This window comes from Alligator mississippiensis, chromosome 15, assembly GCF_030867095.1.
Source record: "Alligator mississippiensis isolate rAllMis1 chromosome 15, rAllMis1, whole genome shotgun sequence".
In the NCBI taxonomy this organism is placed as follows: Eukaryota; Metazoa; Chordata; order Crocodylia; family Alligatoridae; genus Alligator; species Alligator mississippiensis.
The window spans coordinates 21,053,966-21,077,817 of NC_081838.1; the positions used below are offsets into that span (position 1 = coordinate 21,053,966).

Here is a 23,852-nt window from a genome sequence, read left to right on the forward strand (position 1 = left end):
GGACTGCGGCAGTAGTGGGGGGCTCAGGGGCAAGGCCGCTGGGTCCAGGGCCCCGTCTTCAAGGCTGCTTATGCACCGCAGCTGCCAGCCTCTCTGGAGCTGACTCTGCAATACTGGGTGGCGGGCACGTGCCAGCCTGCAAACCACGCAGTCCTGCCACCCATTGCTGCAGGGGAGCGAGGACAAGGCAGGGGGCTGCACTAGTGCAGCAGTGAAGCTGAAGGGAACAGCGTGGCTTGGAGCAGCCCCTCTGGGACCCGGGCTGTCATGGGGGACCCTGCTGCATGTGCCCTGTGGGGCAGGTGGCTCTGGCCTGCCCAGTGCGGGGGGCTGGTGTGACCAAGTCAGATGCCTTGGCCTGGTTTGGTTTGGAGGAAAGGAGCTGAGGTGAAAGAGTAGCGGCCGAGCCTGACCCCATGGAGCTGGGCCCTGCCCCTCTTGCCTGGAGCCCTTGGGCACAGGCTGGCTGTTCAGGCCTCGCCTGGCAGGGATGGAGATGCCAGGGGCAGGGGCAGCTCCCCGCCTCCATCCAGCCAGGAAACACATGTGCACATGTACACCCCCCCCATAAGCATTCCCATGCATACATGCACAAATGCCCATGCACACATGTGTGCACATGCATACACATATGCACACCCCAATGGCCACACATGCACATGCACGCCCACACCCACACATATATGTATATACATGCAGGCACAAATGCACACACACACATGCCCACACATATATGTACATACACGCAGACACAAATGCACACATGCATACTTGCACACACACATGCCCACACATATGTACACACATGCAGACACAAATGCACACGTGCATACCCACACACACATACTTGCACACACACACACACGCCCACACATATATGTATATACACGCAGGCACAAATGCACCCCCACATACTTGCACACACACGCACATGCCCACATACATGTACATACATACATGCAGGCACACATGCACACACGCGCACGCCCACACTTGCACAGACGCGCGCACACTATGTACAATCACGTGGGCACAAATGCACACACACACGCAGGCCCACACGCACATACTTGCACATGCACACATTCATGGATGTTCATGCATGCACGCGCCCACGAATGCCCACACACGCTCGCACACTGATGCGTGTGTCCGCACAATCACACACACGCATGTGCCCAGACACACACACACGCAGGCACGCACACCGACACGCGCACACACGGGCGGCCCCGCGCGGCCGGAGCACAAAGGCGCCCGGTGACGTCACCGCCCCGCCCGCCCCGCGCAGGAGGAGCCGCCGCCCGGCGCAGACCGCGATCAGCCCCGCAGCCGCCGAGCGGTGAGTGCCGGCCGGCCGGGCCGGGCCGCGGGGCGGGGGGAGGCGCCGCGCGCGGGAGCCGGGGTGCCCGGGAGCGGGGCGTGCGGGAGGTGCCCGATGCCGCGTGCGGGAGCAGCCGGGGTGCGGGCGGCTCAGGGCAGCCGCCGCCCCGCCTCGTGCCTGCCCGGGGGTGCAGCGGTGCGGTGCGGTGCGGTGCGGTGCGGTGCTGGCCGCTGCCCGCTCCCCTGCCCTGCCCCACAGTCCCGCGCCCGCGCCACGCAGCAGGATGCTCCCGGGCACCGGGGCAAGGGCAGGCCTGCAGCCCCTCGCCCCCCGCGCCAGCACGGAGACGGGGCCCGGGGTCCGGCCTGCCCCTGCCCCTGCCCCTGCCCCGCGCGCTGGGCGGCACCGGACTGGTCGCCTGATCTCTGCCCACGGGCTGTCAAGCCGGGCGTGGCCGGGCGAGGCAGTGGTGTCTAGGAGTTGGGGCTGGGGGCTGCCTGGCAGGGGTTAGAGCTCCCCGGACTCCTGCTTTCCGTGCCCGGTTCGTGCGTGGCGTTTTCTGCACGTGCGGGTCTGGGCTCGGTCTCCCTGTCCGGTGCCCGGGCGGCGGCCGAGGGAGGGGCAGTGGGCAGAGGGCGCGTGCGGGGGGCACCAGGCTGGTGCTCGCGGCGCGCTCCGTCATGTGGCGGCTCTGTGCAGGGCGCTGGTGCCTCGAGGTGGCCAAACCCGGGTCCGGGGGTGGGGGGACCCAGCGCCGTGGGAATGGCTCGCTGGAGGGCGTGGGGCCAGTCTGGTGGGAGCTGGCCCCAGACTTGATGTCATCTCCTGGGACCTCTCGCGGCCCCGCAGGGCAGTGCTGGAGGACGTCCTTCAGCTTGTCCAGAGCCCTTGGCCCCGCGCCGTGATGTCCTGGGGCAGCTTCCGTGTGCCTTGGCTGGCCCCCCTGGGACTTGGGGGTCTCCCGATGGGGTCCCCGTCCGGGCACCTGGCTGTGGGCTGCTCCGTCCCCGTTCTGTGAAGAGTCCCCCGTTTGCCCTCCATGGACCCCACGTGTCAGGGGCCGGGTGGTTGGGGTTGGGGCTGCTCCTCCCTTTGTTTTGGGAACCGGCCTCTCAAAGGCATCTTGGCTTGGGCCCCTTCCTCACGCCCCCATGCCCAGTTGATGCCAGGGCTGGACGTGCGACTGGCAGGCCTGGCTTCCTCGCCCTGAGGTCTGGCTCCAGCGCCATGCCCTGGAGCCCGCTCCATCCACGCCGGGAGCAGCAGGCTGACTCTGGTGGTGGGGCTGGGGCACCTGCCATGGGCATCTGGCGGGGCCTGGCTTGGGGGGCTCTGGGCTCAGGGCAAGGCCTCGTGATGCCGGCAGGCCAGAAGGGGGCTGGGAGTGGAGCTGCCCGTCCTGTAATCTGCGCGCGGCTAAACAATCACGGTTAAACAATCACGGCGGAAATTGCCAGCTGTGCTCGTCGCCGCTCCTTCACACGCCGCCGTGGCACTGGTCCCCTCCTCCCATGGGGCCGCCGTGTCAGCCCCCCTTGCCAGCCTCCCTAGCTGGCACCGGGTCTGCAAGTGGGCACACGTGTGTGCCTGAGCAGCCTCCGCCCCCCCCCCCCCAATTGCCCTGCTAGGCCAACTCTGTGCTGTGGCAGCTTGTGGCCCTGCACGGCTATGGTCGGGGCACTCGTGGTGCCGGGCGCTGCATGGAGAAAGCAGAGGCTATCACGGCCAGGCAGATGAGGCAGGCAGAGGCTGGGAGGGGGAAACTGAGGCATGGGGTGGCCACATCCCCCCGTAGGCCAGTGGCAGAGCCAGGGGGAGCAGGCAGGCAGGGGTCCATTCTGGTGCTGGTGAGGATGCAGTGGGGGGGATTTGGGGGCCCTGCCAGGCTCCCTGCCCCGCTCAGCTGTATTTGCATACATGGGAACTTAACCCTTTCCCATCCTAAACAGAGCCTGCCCACAGGGCCGGATCCCTGGAGCCCGTCATGTTCCCAGCCTGCACGCTCACGCGCTCGCAGTCATTTCACAGCCGCCACTTGTGTGACAGTCAGTGCACACTTCCCCCTGGGCTCAACATGGCCCACAATTGTGATGTACACCCCAGCACCCTGCCACGCGCAGGGCACGCTCCGTGTCTGCATGCAGTGCACACTCACCATCCGTGCGGATGCATGTGCAGGCTCAGCGCACACTTTCACGTGTGTGTGCCCACGCTCGAATGAACATGTACAGATGTTCCCATGTGAACATGCCTAGTCCCCCTACCGCAGGTGTCTGGCAGCGATGCTCCGTGGAAGGGTTGAGGTCAGACAGGCACCATGGGGCATCCTTTGGCCCCACAGTAGACGCCCCATGGTACCCATCTTACCTCCACCTAGCCGGGGGAGCATCGCTGCCAGGCAGCTAGGGCAGGGGGACTATGCATGTTCACATGGGTATGCACGTGAAAGTTATGCCTCCCTTCCTCAGGGAGATGAGGCCTCCCCTGTGCCCAGCCCTGCTGCCCCTAGGCTGGGCCGTACCTGCCCCTGCGAGTAGCTTCCCAGCACTGGAGGAGGCAGCCTCTGTCTCTGCCTTTTTCCCGCAGTCCTTCATCCAGCCAATCCTCGCTGCAGCCCTGGAGCCGCGACTTGGGACCACATCGCCCCCGCAGAGACGGCGCACTGTGATCCTGCCACCCCCAGTCTCTAATTATCTCTCCCAGATGCAGTGCCCAGGTGCCCACACCAGCCACATCCAGGCCCGGTGAGGCCTCTAATTACAGCCATATTCGCCCCAGCCCCAGGCAGGGCAGGGAGTGGCATTGAAACTGCTGCGAGTGGCATTGGATCACAGGAGGGAAACTAAGGCACGGGGAGAAAGTGATTGTGCAAGTGAGCTGGGAACAGAGCCCAGGAGTCCTGCTTGGCTCCCCACTTCCACAGCTGGGAGTAGGGAACCCAGGAGTCCTGGCTCCTGGTCCCTCTTGCCCTACAACGGTGTCCTCCTGTTCTGGAGTTGGGAAAGGAACCCAAGAGTCCTTACCTTCCTCGCCAGCCCTTCTACTCTAACCGCTAGGCCTCCCTCCTCTCTGAGCTGGGAATTGAACCTAGAAGTCCTGAGTCCCCACCCTTTCTGCTCCAGCCATTAGACTCTACTCCCTCCCCCTCCATGCACAGACCAGGCTGGGACACAGGTGACCCCCCGGTTGGGGGGCATATCTCTGCCAGGGATGATGTGAACCCTTCCCCCCCTCATGCCCCAGCCTCATCCCTGAGCTGTGGGGGGTCCCCAGGGCCTTTGCCTTGGACCCCCCAGCTCAAGTGGGGTGAGGTGTGGACATGCTTCAGTCTCGGTGAGGGGAGTAGGCGTGAGTGGTTAGAGCAGGTGGGATGGGAGGCACGTCATGTCTGGTGGCTTGAGCAGGCAGCCTGGGGGCGAGCTGCACCGTGACTCAGTTTCCCCGCCTGTCCCACGTGGGTAACGATGCCCCCAGACTTGGGGCTGGGTCAGGCTGGCTGTGGGGGTGGCAAGGAAGATGTCTGATGGACACAACCAGTGGGCAGCTGCACCCCGCTGCCTTCTCCTGTAGGGACTCGGAGCCACTCCTCTGTGTGCCATAGACCCTGTAGTGCCAAAAGCCGATAGTGATTCCCTGTGATGGGGGCAAGGGTAGTGCTTGCGCTATGTCCCTCTCCCCCAGCACCACGTGGGCTCCATCATCCTCCCCAGACACAGGGGCTGACCTGGGAGCCCTCCGGTCCCCGGCACCAGTTGCAGCTCCAGGCCAGGGCTACGTGTCCCCCTTCCCCCAGCCTGTGCCCAGGTGTTGGTGCCGTGGCCGCCAGCCGCTGCGCATTGTCCCAGGCTGCGGGTGCGAGAGGGAGGCACAAAAGGCCCATTGTCCGGGCCTGCTCGATGCCCCCCTCCGCTCTCGCCTTTTGTTTGTGTCCCTGAGCCGGGCAGTGGCGCGGCCGGACGTTCCAGTCCGTTCCCGGGGTGGGCGGGGGAGCCGGGCCCCAGGACCCACGAGTCGGATCACGCGTGGTGCGTGTGCCGGGCAGCTGCGGGGGGCCTGGGGCTGAGAAGGGGGCGCTGAGGCCGGGAGTGAAGGAGGGAGAGCGGGGAGGGGGAGGGAGCCGGCCCCTCGGCCATGTCTGCCTCGATATTGTTTCCATCTGTCTGGAGGAAATCTGAACCTGCCAAGCGGCTCCGGCAGGCCTGCCAGGCCCCCCCTCCCTGGCCAGAAGGGGCCAAGCACCGCCGACGCTCTCAGCACCAGCATCGCTCAGCGAAGGAGACACGGGGGCCTGAATTCCTGGCTTTGCCGTGGGCGTGAGGCATCTCCCCAGGATAGAGCTGCCTTTGGGGCAGAGGGGAAGGGAGTGGGACTGGGGGCAGCGAGGGTGCCTGGGACAGCATTAGGGGTTTCCTGGCCTCAGGAGAGCTGCAGCCCAGCTCTGAAGCCTTGGGCCTGGGGCACCAACGGGGACCGCAGCCTCTGGAAACCCCAGTGAGACTGGGAGGGCAGCTGTGAGGCTCGGGCGCTGGGCGCTGCACAGACCTGCCAGGCCAGCCGCAGCCCCGCCAGCCCTTTGATGCCAGGGGGAGCAGGTGTCAGCCCCCCGTGCGGGTGGGGATGGGACATTGCAGAACAGAGATGCTACGACTGCAGCCCGGGGTATTGCCACGCTCCACGGAGCATCCTCCCTGTGGGGCCGTGCGGGCCATCCCAGCACAGGGCTGGCACCTTGGGCCTGGCTGGCCTGTCCTGAGCTCCGGTGGCTCTCTGCTTTCTGGAGCCATCCAAGAGGACATAGCGTAGGTGGAGCAGCCTCAAGGCTGCTGTAGCTGGTCCTCGGGCAAGGCAGGCCTTTGTGTTCCTGCAGCCAGCGACTGTGGGGCTGTTTGGTGCCAGGGTCGGGAGGAGGGGTGGGTGGGAATTGGCCCATGCTTGTGGGGGAAGCAGGGGCCCAGAGAGGCGAAGGGGCTTTCCTGAGGCTACATCAGTCTCAGCTGTGCACCCTGCCTGGGCCAAGCCGTGGCCCCACTTCCCCTCCGCCTCCGATGCGCTGAACTCCGGGCTTTCGCTTCCTCTTCGCCCCCTCCATGCCCAGGCTGGCATTTCCCGCAAGCCTCCGCCAGCATGAAGGAGGCCATGCAGAGCAATGGTTAGAGGACTCTGGGGTTCTCTTGCCAGCTCTGCCCCGTCTGCCTGCATGACCTTGGCGTAGGTGCCGCACCTCCTAATTATTGCAGAAAATGGGGTGGAAAATGGTGTGTGGCAGTGCTGGGCTGCACCTGGCGCTCACAGGGGGTCGGGCTGGGCTGGGGGCTGCAGGCTGGCATTGAGCCTGGGGGCAGGGGGATGCTCTGTGCCAGGTTGCGAGGAGGCCCCTGTGGGGGCATTCCCAGTTGCCCCATCTCCTCCCCAGTGCCCACAGCGCTGCTGGCACCCACCACACCACGCTGTCATGGTGTCAAGGGGATGTGGAGATAGGAAGGCCCTGTTCCTGTGCTTGCGTGGGACCTGGGCCTGCCCAGTCTGGTGCCCCCGGGGTGGCACAGGCAGGCCTGGCACTGCGTCTGACCATGGGACTCAGAGCCGAGCCCGGACTGTCACGGGAATGGACGAGGCAGAGACGTCCACGCCCTGGAGGCTGATGAAGGCCCCTGTGCTCACAGGCATGAACGGAGCCATCCCTGGTGCTGGCTTCTGCCCTGGCCCCTGCGGCGTGCTCGGCTTGGGACCGAGTGCCCAGCTCCGAGATGGCCCCCAAACTGGCGTGGGGGCAGCTGGGCTCTGACCGGAGCAGCGTGGATGGTCCCGCTCCCCCCTCGCACACCTGCGGCCGGCAGGGGAGCGGACAAAGCCCGGAAGGCATGTGGGGGGCAGGAAGGAAAGGAGCGAGCGGCGGGCGCTGCCCGTGACTCTTCCTCTGCCCAGCTGCGCTTCCTGCATCCCGGTTCACATCTCTTTCCCCCCGCCACCGGGTCTCACCCCTCCCCTCCACTGCCTGCTGCTGGATTTAGGGCACTGCCTCCTTGGGAGGGGGGAGACCCAAGAGCCAGGGGATTAGTGCAGCTGCCGCCCGCTAAGCCGATTGGCATTGGGGCTGCGGCAGGGGGGTGAGGTCCATCCGTCCCAGAGGTGGCTCCATCTGGCCTGGGCAGGGCCGAGCCTGGAGCATTGTGCCCCTGTGTCTCGGTGGGCAGCTCGGGGGCCTGGCTGAGGGCTCTGCCCCCCCCCACAGTGGTGCCAGGTTGGTCCCGGGAAGGTTCCCATAGTTTCGGACCCGCCTCAGCTGCAGCCTTCCCCCAAAGTCCAGGCCCAGTCGGACCGACTGTCCCACTCCACCCCACCCAGCCCGGAGGCTTTTGCTGTGAGCAGGGGTGCAGGCACCTGTGCCTTAGCACTCCAGCTGTGAAGGGCACCCTGGCTGAGCCATGCTGGAGCCCAGCCAGCCTGCCTCGCACACTCACTGATCTTCCACTGCAGCCCTCCGGGGGTTAAACACCCTCCCACCCAGGCTGCTGGATGGAAGTGGAGGTCGCAAGTCAAAGGTCGCTTGTCTGCCAACACCAGGTCACTCATTAATGTGCTGACAGGTCATTAACCCTGGACTCCCAGGTCCCTTCCCCGGGCCAGGCTGGTGCAAGGCAGAGGATGAGGGTCAGGGTGATGGCAGTGCTTTGAGGCTCTGCCTGGCACTTGGTGCTAGGTGCTGCACATGCCCGTGCACTGGGACTCATGGCTGCCCCCAGCGATGACCCTGGTCCCCGGGCTGCACTGTTTGCAAGCACAGGCTGGGTGGGCACTTGTGGCCCCTTGGTCTCACAGTGCCCCTGAGCTGCACAGGGATGTGTCTGAGCCAGGAGACAACCCTGGGCAGAATAGACCTGACAGGTGCTGGATTTGGCCCCTGTGCCCTATAGAGGGGTCCAGGCAGGGACATCCTGCACCCAGAGAGTTCAGGAAGCTACAGAGGAACACGGCGGCCCTCAGAGAGGGGGACAGTCAGGTAGCACCACTGCAAAGGGGAGTAGGATTAAGTACCCCCCCACCCCATCGCTGCCTCCTGTGGGAGCACTGGGACTCACTTGCTCTGTCCCCTCCTCTCCCAGCTCCCCCACACTGCATGCGTGAGAGCAGGGAGCCTGCCCCAGGCATTGCCAGCATGGCCAGGGCGGGGGCTCCCAGCTCTGCTTCCATTCAGGAGCCAGCGCACTCACATCCCAGTGCCTCGGGAGGGTTCGGGGGCTGCCGCGTCTACCTGCTCTGCCCGTGCCTGCTGCAGGCCCTCTGACCCGCATCGGAGAAGTGCCAGGTGCTCCCTGCAACCTCAGCTGTACGAGTTTGTGCCTCTCTGGTGTGGCATGCACGGTTCACGTGTGCATGCGTGTGTGCACATGTGCTCTACTGGGGGCATATCCCAGGCTTCTGAGCTTTGCTGGTTGCCACGTGGGGTTGGGAAAGAATTTTTTTCCTTTCCTGTTGCTACCTGTGTCAGGGTTTTTTTTCACAATTCCCTCATCGGGTGTTGGCTGCAGCCCAGACTGGGGATGGGGACTGGGCTGTGCCAATGCGCCTGCTGGGATTTAAAGGCAAAGGTGCTGGTTAGAGGGTCTTGCCGGATGCTGCATTGGGGTCAGGGAGGACTTTCCCCGGAAATTCATATTAGGGTCAGATTGGTATGGACTGAGGGTGGTGGGGGCCTTCCTCTGTAGTGGGGCACAGGCTCAGCCTGGGTTCTCTGGAGAGTATTTTAATGCCCAGGATGTTGGCCATGGCCCCCCTGCCTTCCCTAGGGCAGGTCCAGGTGTGATGTCAGAAGTGACTGTAGCTTTGCTAAAAGGTTGGACAATGCATGCATCTGGGCTGGTTTGGACAGGGCTGATCCTTGGGCCAGGGGTTGGACTGGACAGGACCTCCAGAGCTCCCTTCCAGCCCTGCTCTTCTGCGTGTGCACGTGTGTCTGTGCATGTGCACACGCACACAGGCCCGTGCTCCCTGTGGCCCCCTCCCCCTCCTCTCTCCCAGCAACAGGAGAAGGCGTGGATCCGAGCTCTTCTGCGAGATGGGGCAGCGAGGGTTAAGGACTGCGCGCTCAGCTGTTGCCATGGCGATTTCTTTGCGCCTAGAAACCCAAGCACTGATGCCTCCGTCCCCTCGGGCCCCCCAGTCCCGGGCTGAGCCCATTTCACATTGCATCTGGGGCGGGAACGCTGATGCGCTCTGTCACTGCAGCCGGGTGCCCGGGGCTCTGTGGGGCTGGGGCAGGCTGGTTCCCGTCGCCCCGCGTGGCTCTGGGTCCATCCTGCCGCCACCCCCAAGGCTCCCCGTGGGCTTTGCTGCTTTCTGGGGTCCCTGGGCCAGCTCCGTGCCCAGGATCCCACCGCTCTTCCCAGCAGAGAGCAGGAAACTGAGTCACCGGGAGAAAGTGACTGGTCTGAGATCACACCCCGGGAGCCGTGGGCAGGGAACCCAGGCATCCAGGCTGCCCCTGCACCTAGCACCAGCGCTGCGCTCTGCCAGCCAGAGGTGGGGGTCCTGGCTCTGCACAGGCCCACTTATGGCCACGAGCCAGGGCAAGGCCTGAATGGGGAGCGTCTGTCTTTCCTTCCCATCAGCCCATCCTTCGCCTGCCGGGTGCTGGGAAAGTGCTGGTGGCTGGAGGAGGACAACGGGCATCTCCAGGCAGCCCCCAGCTGGAGCCCGAGCTGTCACTTTGTGAATGGGGCTCCTGATCACACCCCTTCATGCATATTCACAAGGCACTTTGCATGCAAAGCATGAATGGAGGCGACGGGGCCCATCTGTTGTTCTCATCCCACCAGGGTCCCTCCTTAGGGCCAGACGGGGCTGCCCTGAACTTCTGCCCCCAGAGCCTCTGCCCCCAGCCTGGGTGCTACCCTCCTCCTCCTTCCCTGTACTCAGCGTGGAGGGCACCTCCCTGCGGTGCAAGCTGCAACCCCAGGTCCATCTGTGCCCAGCAGCTTGGGTGACGCTCTCCCTGGATGCTGCGGCTCCCCACTGGGCCTCCCCCTACCTCTGGAGCCCTGTTCCTCAACAGCCAGGAGCAAGTGCCATGCAGCCATCCTAGCGGGGCTTGGAAAGCAGCCCCCTGCCCCCGGGGAGGGCAGAGGGGGGACAATACTCTGCTTCTCTAAACTCCTAGCAGGAAGTCAGACAGCAGCGGGGCGGAGAAGCTGAGAGGCAGCAGGAAGCCAATTGCTTCGTTCTAAGAGAGCTCCTTGTTCAGGGTTGGAAGAAAGCTGCTCCGTCCTATCGGCCCCTGGCACTGGCACCTCCTTGTATTCTCTGGCCCCAAAGCAATTCTGACTTAGCTGCTGGGGGCAGCAGTGGTGTCTTATGTCTGCACACCCGTACACGGAGCCAAGCACAGCCGTGCACGCCCGTGCATGGAGCCGACCGGGGGCCCTGGTCCTCACCTAGGTGCTTCTGGGATGCAGGGAGTACATGGAGAGATCAGTGCTCGATCAGGCTGTGGCCCACGCTGCGTATCTGGCAACACCTCCCCGCACGCGCACACTCCAGCCTGCTGCAGGTGTTGGAGAGGGGAACTATTGTTTGCCAAATTTTTCCACCTTTTTTTCTTTTTCCCTGGTGGGGTTTCGAAAGCATAATGATGCATCGGGCTGAGAGTTTATCCCAGGACGGTCTGAGCCATGATTCTGTATTGCACTCATCCCCTCGCCCTGAATGAATAGACCCAATCCGCTGCGTTAGTCACCAGCCCGATGAGTAGCTGTGATAGAACGTGTCCCTCCAGCCAGGGGAGGGAGCGCCTGGTAGCAATTAGCTCTCCACGGGTTCGTTGTTGCATATCCAGGCTGTTTATCGCCAGCCTTGCTGACCCGTCTTCCCTGGGGGAATAGGAGTCTTAATTCACTAATGTGTCTTCTGAGCTTTGGGACTCTTCAAGGGATCCAGGGACTCGTAGAGCATTAATTGTTAACCCACAGACGATGGATAGAGATGGATCGGAGCTCCCAGTCCTGTGGGGTGGAGGAGGGGTGCAGCCTTGGCAGATGTGGAGACTGAAGCATGGGGCAGGGATGTGGGGACGTGAGCCAGGCGGGCACAGGGTTTCTGGTTCTAACCCTGCGGAACTGGGCAGAGTTGCTCGGGTTCAGCCAAAATGCATCGTTGGACCCAGATGGAGAGATCTGGTTCATGACCTGCGGATGTCAAGTCGGGTTCTCATTGGCTGGAATCCGCTCATGTCTTTTAGATGACATCACGACTGGCTTTTCCCAGAGGTTTCTCCCCCTCCGTCCTCCCTTTCCTTTCCCCTCTCCTGCTTTTTCCTGGCCACAGCTGCTCCTCCAGCTCCACCCAGATCCATAGATCACCTCCAGCAGCTTGATGATGTGTTTGCTATAAAGCTTTGACCCAGCAGAAGACCGGGGTCCCAGCTGCCCCCCGAGCGCTAGGAGCACAGCTCTGCTTTGGAGCTGGCAGGAGAACCCAGGTGTCCTGACCCTGGCCTGGGGCTTTATAGGCTAAGGCTGGAGGAGCCTCTCAGCGAGGGCACGGAGACAACAGTCTGCAACTGGCTCATCCTGGTTCTGGGTTTCTCCCACCCGCCCCAAAGTGGGTGGGGGAGGGGACAAGAAGCAGGGACCCTCATGCTTTGGTGTGACCCCCCCCGTGCTGTGGCTCACCCAGGCAGAATGGCTTCATAGAAGAATTATAGGTAATGTGTGATAATGTGGCTGGGCTGGCTAACACGGGTTCTAGAGTGCTGCAGGGACGCGGCTGGGCTAATGGGTTCTAGAGCACTGTGGGAACGCGGCCAGGCTAAGGCAGGTTCTAGAGTGCTGGGGAGATGCAGCTGGGCTAAAGGGTTCTAGAGCGCTGCAGGGACGCAGCCAGGCTGCCGGGTTCTAGAGCGCTGCAGGGACGCAGCCAGGCTGCCGGGTTCTAGAGCGCTGCAGGGACGCAGCCGGGCTAATGGGTTCTGGAGCACTATGGGGATGCGGCCGGGCTAAGGCAGGTTCTAGAGCACTGGGGAGAGGCAGCTGGGCTAAAGGGATCTAGAGCGCTGCAGCGACTGGTTGAGCTTGCTGCTCTGGGTCCTGGAGCGCTGAGGTCATGCAGCAGGGCTGGCTGGCGTGGGTGCTAGATCTGCATTGCGATGAGGCGGGGGCAGGTCTAGTTCGTGTGGCCGGGTGGCGAACGCGGGTTCTAGAGCAGCCTGTGGGCTCGGTCCAGCTGGCAGCGGGGTCGCCAGGGCTCAGCCCGAGCCTTGGCTGGTGTGTGGCCTGCGCTGTGCGGGGCCTCACTCTGCTCTATCAGCTTAGCCCTTTGGGATCCTGAGATGCCTGGGGCACATCTGGGCAGCACCGGATGCCTTCCCCCATTGCCTGCTCAGGACCTCAGAGCCCTTGCCCCCATCCCCACCTTAGGCCCAGGCCTCACAGGTTTGATCTCTGCATGGTTGTCTGGACCTCAGCAGTCACCCCAGCTCTCCTGGCCTCGCACTCAGGGCCGTGTCCTTCACTGAGCTCCTACAGCCTTTCCCCGTAGTTACCTTCCTCCTTCCCACAGCCAGCTCTTTCCCCAGCCCTGAAATGCAGCCACCTCTGGGGTGGAACGGGGCAGCCGGCTGACATCTGGCTCAGGGGCTGCCCAGAAGCAACCGATCCCACAGGGCTGTGGACACTAGATCCCAGGTGTCCTGACGCCCAGGCCCCTTTGCTCCAGCTACTAGACCCCCCTTCCCTCCCTCCCTGCACTAGGAACAGAGCCCAGGAGTCCGGGCGCCCTGCCCCCTCCTGCTCTCACCTGCTCGACTGCACCTGCCCATGGGGGACCCTGGCATGCCCACGGCGCCATCCACATCCAGGGCCTGCCTGGCAGCTGGGTTCATTGCCTCGTGCCACCCAGCGCGCCTGGGAAACGGGCAGGGGGCCAGGCCGGGCTGTTTGCTGTCCCCAAGGGGGACAAAAGGGAGAGAAAGGGGGAAAGCGGAGAGGGACGGAGAAGAAAAGCAGACGGGAGAGCATGGGGGAGGGGGGTGCAAAGTGAAAGGGGCGGATGGTGGTGGGGGGGGTGCTCTGCAAGGGGGAGAATGAGAAAGCTGGGCAGAGAAAGGAGCAGACGCCCCCCCAAACGCAGGCGCTCGAGGCGCGGACGCTGCCCGGCATACTGAGCGCGCAGACCTGCCTGCAACAACAGTCGGGGAAAGGAACCCGGGCGACCGGGCCGGGAGCCCAGCCACTGACTCATTGTTTCAGGAAGACGGGCCAGCTGGGAAACCTCTCCCCTTCAAGCAGCACCGCGGGCGCTTCCGCCGCGTGGAGAATCACAAGCAGGCCTGGGAAAGAGGGCAGCCGGCGCCGGGGGGAGCGGCAGAGCGAGGCCAGGGCCAGGACCGCACGTGCATGCACATGTGCATGCGCCCCCCCGATGCCGCTGGCGCAAGGAGACCCCGGGCTGGACGAGCAGCAGGCGGGTGCAGGGCTCCCAGCCTGACGTCCTGCCTCCCAGCTGGGACTTTCCCAGCCTGGCTCCGGCTCTCCCATGGATGAGGCAGCCGGGCAGGGCGCTGGCACGTGTCCGGGGGCAGGCCTGGAGCTGGGGTTCGACGAGGGGCTGGTGGGACGAGGGGAGCCCCACGCTGCTGGGCCAGCCTGGCACAGGCCTGAGGCTGGGCCAGCGCCACCCCAGTCTCTGCCCTGAGCCTGGGCACGCGGTTGATGCGAGTGGCGTGGGCTGGGACGGGGTGACAGACGGACACCTGCTAGGTGCGGACAGATGGAGGGGATTGCTCCCTGCACACACGCCCCCACCCCCTAGGCCCTGATGAAGCCGTGCCCGGCTGGCACCGCCAAGGCCCGTGTATGGGGAGGTGGGGGGGAGGCCTCCCGTGCCGCAGGGAAAAGGATGAAGAAAACAAGAAATGAAGGAAATAGTGGTTGCTACAGCGACCGCCTTTGCCGTCATGGTGGAGGACAGTGGTTTCCAAGGCAACCAAGAGGAAGCAAGAAAGGGAGTTTGGGCCGGCGCGGGGGCGGGTGTGGGGACAAGCATGACCCTGGCCCTGGCCCTGACCCTGCGCGGCCAGCACCAGCCTCAGCCCTGGAGGTGCCGGGGGGTCCCAATGGCCCCTCGGGCAGGGCACGGGGCTTGTGGGGGCAGGACACAGCTCTGTACACGTGTGTGCACTGGGGGCAGGACATGGGGCACTGAGGTGTGCCGTGCCGCCTGTGCCCTGAGCCTTGCGGGGCTGGCCTGCGGGGGCTCCGGCGGCTGTCCAATGCCCCCTCTTCTCAGGACTTGAACCAGCCCTGATGGAGGTTCGCTTCACCTGTCCTGGCCCGGTGCTGCTATTCAGTGCATTCGGTAATGATTTGGATGCTGGCACAGGTGGCACGAAACGGGGCAGGGCTGCAAACAAGTCGGAAGGCTTCAACAGATGAGAAGGCTGGATTGGAGCTAATGGGGAAAGTTCAATGCTGGTAAATGCAGGGGCTGCACCTGGGGGAAGGGTCAAAACCCCACATCCCAGATGGGGGACCCTTGGCTGGGCAGCAGCTCTATGGAGGAGGGTCCAGGAGTCTTGGTAGATCGCAGACCGCGTGAGTCCGCAGTGCCATGCAGCTGCACTGAAGGCAGGTGCGGTTTTGGGGTGCATCATAGGTGCAAGATGCGGGTGGTGATTGTGCCTCTCTGCTTGGCATCCGGATACTATGTGCGGCTCTGGGCTCTGCATTTTCCAAAGGATGTGGAGAAGTTGGAGACGGTCTAGAGATGGGTAACAATGATGAACAAGGACTTGGAAAGCAAATCCTAGGAAGAGAGGCTGAAGGAGTTGGGCATGCTACACAGGGGGTTGCAAAGAGGATGGAGCTGGACTATTCTCAGTGGGGGCAGATGACAGAACAAGGAGCAATGGGCTCCAGTTGCAGCCAGGAAAGTTGAGGTTGGATATTAGGAAAAACTTCCTCACGAGGAGGGTAGTAAAGCACTGGAACAGGTTACCCGGAGGGGTGGTAGAGTCCCCAGTCCTTCCTTGGAGGTATTTAAGACCCAGGCAGACAAAGCCTTGGCTGGGATGGTGTAGTTGGGGCTGGTCCTGCTTTGAGCAGGGGGTTGGATTGGTTGTGACCTCCTGAGGTCCCTCCCACCCTTTTTCTCGTGGATTTCTGTGATTCTGTGTTCAGCCTGTGGAAAAGAGACTTAAGAGAGGACATGACAACAGTGTTCAAATAAAATACCTGAAGGGCTGCCATTACAGGAGAGAAAAAGCACCTTTTCTCTCTTGCTGCAGAGAGGAGGAGGTGGACCAGCGGCTTGAAGTTGCAGCAAAGTAGGTTTAAATTAGATCAGGAAGATCTCTTCCCTCTTAGAGCAGGAGGCAGTGGACTAGGCTCCAGGGAAGGGGTGGACTCTTCATCGCTGGGGGTGTTCGCTGCTGCTAGGCATGTCAGGGGTTTTTTCCACCGCCCTCAGAGGCACGGGGTGTTGGCTCCAGCCCACGCTGGAATGTGGACTGGGCTTTTGCTCTTGCTGGGACTTAAAGCCAGAGGGTCCTGGCTGGAGGGTCTTGCCTCTCTGCTCAGGGTCAGACCGACACCAGATTTGGGGTCAGGAAGGGATGTAGAGGGGGTGTGACCTCTGTGCTGGAGAGATCTGAAGCATTATAAAGCTGTTACAGGAGCAGGACAAGTTAGATAAGCACTTGTCTGGGCTGGTTTGGACGGGGACCATCCTGCCTCAAGCAGGCCTGGACTAGACGGGACCTCTGGACTAGACAGGACCTTCTACGCAGGCCGTCCCTCCTCTTCTGCCAGCGCCCACGTCTGCAGGATGCTTCCCAACGGCCATGCTTCAGGAGCCGAGGGGGTCAGCCCATGGTGCAAGAGGCTGGACAGAACCCGTCCAGCATGCTCCTCCCTGCATGTGTGTGCATGCGGGTACGTGTGCACACAAGTGTGCACCGGAGCGTGGCCTGATTGCTCAGGCTTTGGGCTTCAGCGCTCTGCTCCCTGTGTCTCCTGCCTCTGTCAGAGCCAATGAGTGTCACATGCATCACGGCGCAGCATCCAGGAAGCCCCAGCCTGCTCCTTCCCCAACCCCACAGCTTGTGTGTGTGTGTGCGTCTGTGTGCATGTGTGTGCGTTTGAATTGTGGAGTGGTGCAAGTGTGACCGAGTCTATCGCATGCATCGCTGGGGGTGCTGGGGAGTGGCTGTGTGGGGCTGCGTGCAGCAGGGGTGCCTGGTTGCGGAGAGGAGTGGGCCTGAGTCTGCCATGTTGGATGGAGGGTGTGTGTCCCGCGTGGTGCTGTGTGCCCAGGCAGGGGGAGTGTGGGGTTGGGATCTGCGTGCCATGGCGGCACGGAGGCTGTGGTGCCTGTGGGTCCTCGAGTGCAGCCCCCCATTTCTCCCCGCTCTCGGGATGTGTCAGCAAGCGGCTTGTCTGTTGGAGGACGGGGGCGGCGCCATCACATTCAGGTCAGCGCTGTGGGAGTGCACCCTCATCTGCTGAGTGCCGTCTGGGAAGCCCATCGCCTCCCCAGTCCCTGGATAATTCGCCGCCGGGTACGAGCAGAATTAATGGGGTTGGCGGCTCTGCACGGGAGGGGGAAGGGGGGAGTCTCCCTCCATCGCTTTGTTCTCTTGGAAAATCAAGGCCCCCGGTTGCTGGCTTGTGTGCACAGCGCGTTTGGGCCCCTGGCCCCACTCCCTCCCCACCACCCTGTCCAGGCCTCTGGGCTTTGCCCTTGGCTCTGAATTCCAGGACAGTGGAGCTGCTGCCCCCCGGCTGGGGTATGACCCCCTGCGAGGTCTGCGCAGGCTGCACCAGGAATTCGGAGACAATGGCGGGGTCTTGGGTGAGTCCAGTGGGACCAAAAGTGAGGATATGGGTTTGCGGAGGTGGAAACTGGCAGCATCGGGAGATCCAGCAGCTGCAGAGCTTGCCGCTTTGGGACATGATCCACTTCCCAGCCTGAGCCGGGCTTGGGCAGGGGCCACCGGCTGCAGCAAGCTGATCTCCTGCTGCACCCGCTGCCCCGTGGCATGCACACGCTCGCCCCCACCTCCCTGACAAGCCCCCAGCCTCTGCCCGCCAGCCTCAGCCGCACAGACAAGCGTGAGCCAGCGGCATCCTTGCATCGCACACCCCCATGCAAGCCCCTGCCCTGAGCCTGCAGCTCGCGCGCCTGCGCCCTGTGATGCTGTTCCCTGGGGCCTGCTGCGTGGGGCTTGCACACAACTGCCAGGCAGGTCACAGCTCCGGGGGTCTGTGGGCATGCGCCCAGCAGGGCACGGCCTGTGCTGGGTTAACCACAGCACTCCTCCCCCTTCTCCCCCACAATGTACCCCTAGGCCAGAGCTTTCAGTCAGGCTCTTGAACTTCGTGGAGCAGCTGAGCAGAGCTGGCAGGGCTGCCAGGCTGCAGCCATCAGCTTGGAGATCTCCAGGGCCCAGGAGGGCCTACTGCCCGAAGGAGGGGGGCTTGCCCCCCAAAGCACAGAGACAGGGCTTGGCCAGAGAGATGACATTTTCCAAATGGAGGTGCCACTGCTAACACTAGTGCGGGGGGTACCGATGCCAGGGACAGCCACAGTGTTTCAGGGGATGGTGCCAGGGCCCTGCGGCTGCCCCCGAGGGTGCTCTGTCCCTGTTATTAGAACATACCTGAAGCACGTGCGCATCTTCCCAGGGTGGCGGTGGAGGGTGCCAGGTGGGGCTGCGCCAGGAGGGGATGCTGTGCTGCCACGAGGGCTCCCCCAGCTGGTGGCCTTATGTGCTGTGCCCTCCAGTCTCATGGGGAACCGCATGGCGCCCAGAGCCACCTCTGGCTGCTGGTCCCAAGCTCTGGGAGTCCTGGCGCTGGGCTCTACCTGGATGGCACCTGCATGCCTATCTGCCCTGTAAGCAGAGCCATGCAGCACATAGGCCCCAGATGCCAGTTCCCAGCTCTGCCACTGGTTTGCTAGGTAGCCTTGGGTGACTGCCTTTCCCTGCTACGTGGCTTGGTTTCCCCGTGGGTACAGTGGTGCCGACGCAGTGTACTCCCAGATCTCAGTGGCAAACAGCCAGGTCAGAGGCAGGGCTGGGCAGGTAACTCAGGCATCCAGGCCCTGTTTGGGGCCTGAACCACAAACCTACACTAATACACTCTGCCCTGGGAGGTCCACCTGGCCTCGGGCACGTATCTGTGCTGCCCTTAGCCCAGCCTGGGATGGCTGTGTGCTTGGTATCGTCCTTGGTGCCAGCTCACTGCACGACCAAGGGCTTGAGGCCCAGCAGCCTGCTGGGACCATCTGAGTTCAGTGGATGAGGCAGGCCTGGGCTCCAGGACACCTGAGTTTCATGTCCAGCCTTGTCCTGGCCTGGGGCCTGCTGGGGACACGCTGGACGGGGCCTCAGTGATCTGGGCTCTGTGCCTGGCTGTGTGCCCTTGGGCTAGGCAGCTCCTTGCCCACCTGTGTCTGCCTCTGCTGTTCACTGTGTTCAGGGCAAGGCCTGTCTCTCCCAAGGTGTCTGTGCAGCACCTGGCACGCGGGGGCTCGGCTGACGGGTCCTGGGGACTGCAGAGCAGGCTGCACTGTTGCGGAGCCCTGGGAGCGAGGCTGAGGCCCTGCAGACTCATTGCACTATGGGGGCCAGTGGAGGGGGTGGGGGCACGGGACCCGTGAGTGACCCGCCTGGTCCCGTGTGCCCCTGCAGAGATGGCCGAGTACTGCAGCCTGCTGGAGGAGCTGGCGGAGAACATCACGCGCGAGGACCTGGACCAGCTGAAGTCGGCCTGCAAGGAGGACATCCCCAGTGAGAAGAGCGAAGAGATTGCCACCAGCAAGGACTGGTTTAGTTTCCTGGAGAAGCACAACAAGCTGGACAAGGGTGAGCGCGCGGGACGAGGCCCTGTCCCCAGCCCCTGTCCCTTCGGCCGGGCACCAAAGACTGCCCCTGCAGCTGCTGCATGAAGATCTGGGTCTGCGGGTGGGAACCACCCTCCACACCAGCAGCTGGCGAGGCCCTTGGGGTCCCCTCCTTGCCAGCTTGTAGTACGGGGCACTTGGCAGGCAGGCCCTACATACCAACGTATGCTGCTCCCATGGCTGTGACCAGAGCAGCCATGGGAGCAGAGAGCAGGGGCGCCGGGCAGAGACCTGAGATGGTCCGTGTGCCCAGCCCTTGCAAAGCCACATGGTGCATGTGCGTGCACACACATGTATATCCACATGCACATGCACACACACCCTCCCATAAAGCCCAGTGAGCAAGAGATACCCATGTGCAACTGAGATCCCCTCCCTTTGACAAGTGAGAGCACGAGGGGGACGCAGCCTCGGTGTGAGCACACACACATCCCAATTTGCCCGAGAAGGACACAACAGGTCACAGACCCGGGGAACACACTCACTCCTGCACACAACCTGCCACAGACACAGGCCGGGGAGGGAGGTGGGCACACAGTGGCCTGCCTGAGCAGCACCCAGGGGCCTGGAAACCTGGTGGTTCCCATGAAAGCGCTCTGGTAGATGGGGCCCTGCTGGGTCAGGCTCCTGGTGGGGAGGGGGTGTGTGGGGAGCACCCCCGAAGACTGCTGAGCAGATGTATGCCCCCCCAGTCCAGTGGAGCCTGGTGCATGTTGGGACAGTACATGTTGGTGCTGCCCCATGCCAGAGGGATTTGCCCCCTCCCCGTGGGCTGTGCCGAGCAGGGCTGCCCTGGGGCCGCAGTGCTGGGGACTCCCCACAGCCTCCCCCACCCTAGAGCAAAGCTGCTGGGGCCTCGGGGTAGCGGTCAGTGCTGCCTTCCTGGGGAGAGAAAGGCAACTGCCCTTCTTGTGTCCACACTTTCCCCAGCACCCGCACCCCCCAGACAGCACCTACCCCTCAGCTACTTACACCCAGACAGCACCCACAACCCCCTGACAGTACCTACACTCCCCAGCTGGCACCCACACCCAGACAGCACCTACATCCAGCCAGCACTTGCATCCAGACAGCACCCACACCCAGATGGCACCTACTCCCTCCAGCTGGCACCCACACCCAGATGGCACCTACATTCCCCAGACAGCACCTACACACAGACGGCATCTACACCCCCAAGCTGGCACCCATATCCCCAGACAGCACCCACACCCAGCTGGCACCTGCATCAGCCTGCGCCATGGTGCCTGCTACCATCACATGCACATGCAGCAGCGCCAGTCCTAACCTGCAGTGCATCTCCCTTCCCTGTGCACTCGCACACTCTCACCCACCCCATCCAAGCGCTGTCCCCTCCTCTCCTCCCTACCCACCCTGAACTCTGTTTTTCACTTACCTACATGCTCCCGCACGGGGCCTCGTGCCCAGCACACCTGAGGGCCTTCCCCAGCTCATGCCTGCTGTCTCCCCCAGACAACCTGTCGTACATCGAGCACATCTTTGAGATCTCCCGGCGCCCAGACCTGCTCACCATGGTGGTGGAGTACCGCACCCAGGTGCTGAAGATCTCTGAGGAGGACGAGGTGGACACCAAGCTGACCCGCATCCCCAGCGCCAAGAAGTACAAAGGTCTGGCTGGGGCTGAGCACCCCTATAGGCTAGGGATGCCAGGGTGACCTATACCCAGGGGATATTCCCTGCTGCGGGGGTGGGAAGGCCCAGAGGCCGGGGGGATGGGCACTTCCCAACAGTCATGCGTGGGGGTGGCAGGGTGCCTTGGATGCATGAAGAAGCATGTTGGCAGGAGGAGAGAGGTTTCAGGGGCATGTGTGCATGGGGCCATGTGGAAGGGACGTCTGCAAGAGGCCTGGTTGCGTGTCAGACCCGTGTGCTGATGGTGGCAGGGGTGTCAGCGTGGGCACGTGTGTACAGGAGAGAAATACACGCAGGGCATATGGATGTCTGTGCAAGGAGGGGAGGGTGCAGACATGAAGGGGAGGTGGGGGGAGGCGTGTACCTGTGTGTGAAGAGCTGGTGTAGGAGGAGGCTGGCATAGCCGGTGTGTGTGTGAGGGGCAAGGGTGGCCGGGAGGTGTCTGCAGGGGTGGAGGGGAGCAGTGTGCGAGCAAGGTGTGTGAGGCAAGCGAAGTGGGCTTGACCAGTGTGTGTGTGTGTGTGTGTGTGTGTGTGTGTGTGTGTCAGGGGGAGGTGGCATGGGAGGGCTGAGGGGGAGGCAGTGGGAGGTGCTGAGGGAGGGAGGGAACAAGTGTGTGCATGCACGTGTGTGATGGGGAGGTGGTGAGGGGTCCTGCGGTGGATGGGCTCTCAGTGTCTCTAGCCCCCTGTCCTCTGCGGCTGACCCCATCTTGGAGCTGCTGCTTGGGCTGGCACGGGGCCCTGGGACCAGCCTGGCGAGGGGCTCTGCTGGCACCCAGTGCGAGAGCTGCTCCTGGTGCCCCGCAGTCCCAGGCCAGGCACGGCCCCCTGATGCCCCTACCAAATGCAGGTGCTGGGCCCCGGGGTGGGCAGCACCGAGGCCCAGAGGCTCCTCCTGCCCTTGCCCTCTGCAGGGGCCTCAGCAGCCCCCACCTGTCACCCAGGGCTGGGGGGGTTGGGGTAGAAGTGGGCCCCCGTCCTGGTTCTGCTCACCGCTCCCCTCTCTCCACAGACATCATCCGGCAGCCCTCAGAAGAGGAGATCATCAAATTGGCCCCCCCGCCCAAGAAAGCCTGAGAGGGGAGGTGGAAGGGGCAGGGGGGAGTCCAGGCCACGTTGCCACCCCCAGCCCCCTCTGCCACCATCACCCCCCCAGCGGCCCTGCCCCTGCCACCCTGCCCCCCTGCCGCATGGCCAGATGGGAGGGGGTGCAGGGGGGGCCGCCTTGGTCACTAACACCGTCTTAACACCCAACACCTGGCCCGGGGGAGCAGGGGGGGGTCTGGGTCCGCTCTGGGGCTGGCTCTGGGGAGGGGGGGTCCTTACCTCTTTCAGCAGAAGCCTGCGCCCACCCCTGCCCCTGCACCTGCACCCCACGGGGCGGCACCCGAAGCGAATGTCCCCGAGACAAGAGCCCGGTGGGCGAGAGAGAGGGACAGGGCACGTTGGGAGGGAGAGAGGAGGATGGGGGAATGTGGCTGGGGGGGAGGGGGGATGAGGCTAAAGAGTGGGGGGGCTGCTCCCTACCCAGGCCGCTTGGGCACCCCTAGCCAGCATGCTGCCCCTGGGCACACGAGGGCTTTCACCATCCCGCTTGCACACCCCTCGCGCACCCGTGAACACATGTGTTCATGCCCTGGCACATGTGAGTGGATTTGCACAAGGCGGGACGCCGCCGCGCACACCCCCACACTGCACAGTGGCGCACGCACCCCCAGGAGCACTTGCACAGCCGGGCCCTTGCACGCAGGCACGAGCAGCCCCCGTGGGTCAGGAGGGGCTGGGAGGCAGGGGCTGGGTGAGGGAAGGGGCCGGAACACCCCCTGCCGGCTCCCTGCATGGCACCAGAGCTGGTCTGGGTGCTGGGCACAGCTGGGTGGGGGGCTGTGGAGGGTGTGGGGCAGAGGCGCAGGCACCGGGCGAGCCGTACAGGGCAGCAGGGTTGAGCGGAGGGAGCAGGAGCTAAGGCAGCGAGTGCGTGGGCTCTTGGCAGTGGGCGTTCGGTTCAGGTCCCCATGTCCCTTCCCCGGCTGTGCCTGGAGCCCCCCCGTCACTGGCCAGGAGGGGCCTGGGCACAGCTCTTGGCGTTATGGTGGGGACCCCTCCAGGCCAGTGCCTCCAGCCTGGCTCTCACAGGCCCTGGGCTGTGCGCGCTCAGTCCAGGAGGGAGGCTGGCGGCACCATGGCAAAGGCACTGGATCTTTCATCAGCCCCACCTGCACCCCACTGCTGCCCCCCCCCCACCCCGTCTGCTCTGCCTGGCTCTCAGGTGCAACCAGTGGGCGCTGGGCTTCTGGCCTTGATCGGGAAGGTTGCTGGGCTGGGGGCTGTGGCAGCCTGTGCCTTGTGCCCTTGTTGCAATCAAGGCCTGGCTGTGGCAGGGCAGGTCCTGGTGGGCCTGAGCCCCCCAGGCCATCCCCTGCCCTCAGGGTTGGGCGGGAGAACCGGGCCTCTGCAGGGGCATTGGAGGAGGCTGGGGCGCATGCTCACACTTTGTCGGCACACTGCTCGTTGTGGGGGCAACCAGGCAGGAGGTGGATGGCTCTGGGGCGCTGCCTGGGCAGCAGGGGCGGCTCGTGGGGCTGTGGCAGGGGCTGGAGTTGAGGGCATCTCTACCCTCTGGTTTCATGGCCAGGTCTGGATGGGGTCCACTGGGCCTGTGGGACAGTAGGTGCCTGTGCTCAACCCATGCCCATGTCCCAGTGACTCCAGCCCGGCCCCAGGGGCTTGGCCCAGGCTGCAGAGCCTTTGCTCTAAAGCACAAACCGCATCCACGAGGCTTGAGCTGGGGCTGCCCCATGGTTGGGCCAGTGCCAGGACCCACAGGGGAGCCTGCGTCCCTTGGCCCCAGGCCGGCGTCTCAGCCAGGGCAACCCGGTGCCTGGCCACTGATGTGCCCTGGGGCAGACACTGGAATAGCCCTGCTCCCCGTCTGCCTGGGCTGGAGGGAGGGCTCCGCTTTGCCCCTGTCGCAC

At 63.9% G+C, this 23,852-nt stretch overlaps 1 protein-coding gene across 1 annotated transcript; it reads left to right on the forward strand.

Annotated features, from left to right (window-relative positions):
- Positions 1-1,258: 1,258 nt before the first annotated feature.
- Positions 1,259-22,155, forward strand: PEA15 (proliferation and apoptosis adaptor protein 15). Its single transcript, XM_059717797.1, has 4 exons — positions 1,259-1,342; positions 19,011-19,184; positions 20,696-20,851; positions 21,890-22,155. The coding sequence occupies exons 2-4, from the start codon at positions 19,013-19,015 to the stop codon at positions 21,952-21,954; spliced, it is 393 nt and encodes a 130-aa protein (XP_059573780.1). The 5' UTR covers positions 1,259-1,342; positions 19,011-19,012; the 3' UTR covers positions 21,955-22,155.
- Positions 22,156-23,852: the final 1,697 nt, after the last annotated feature.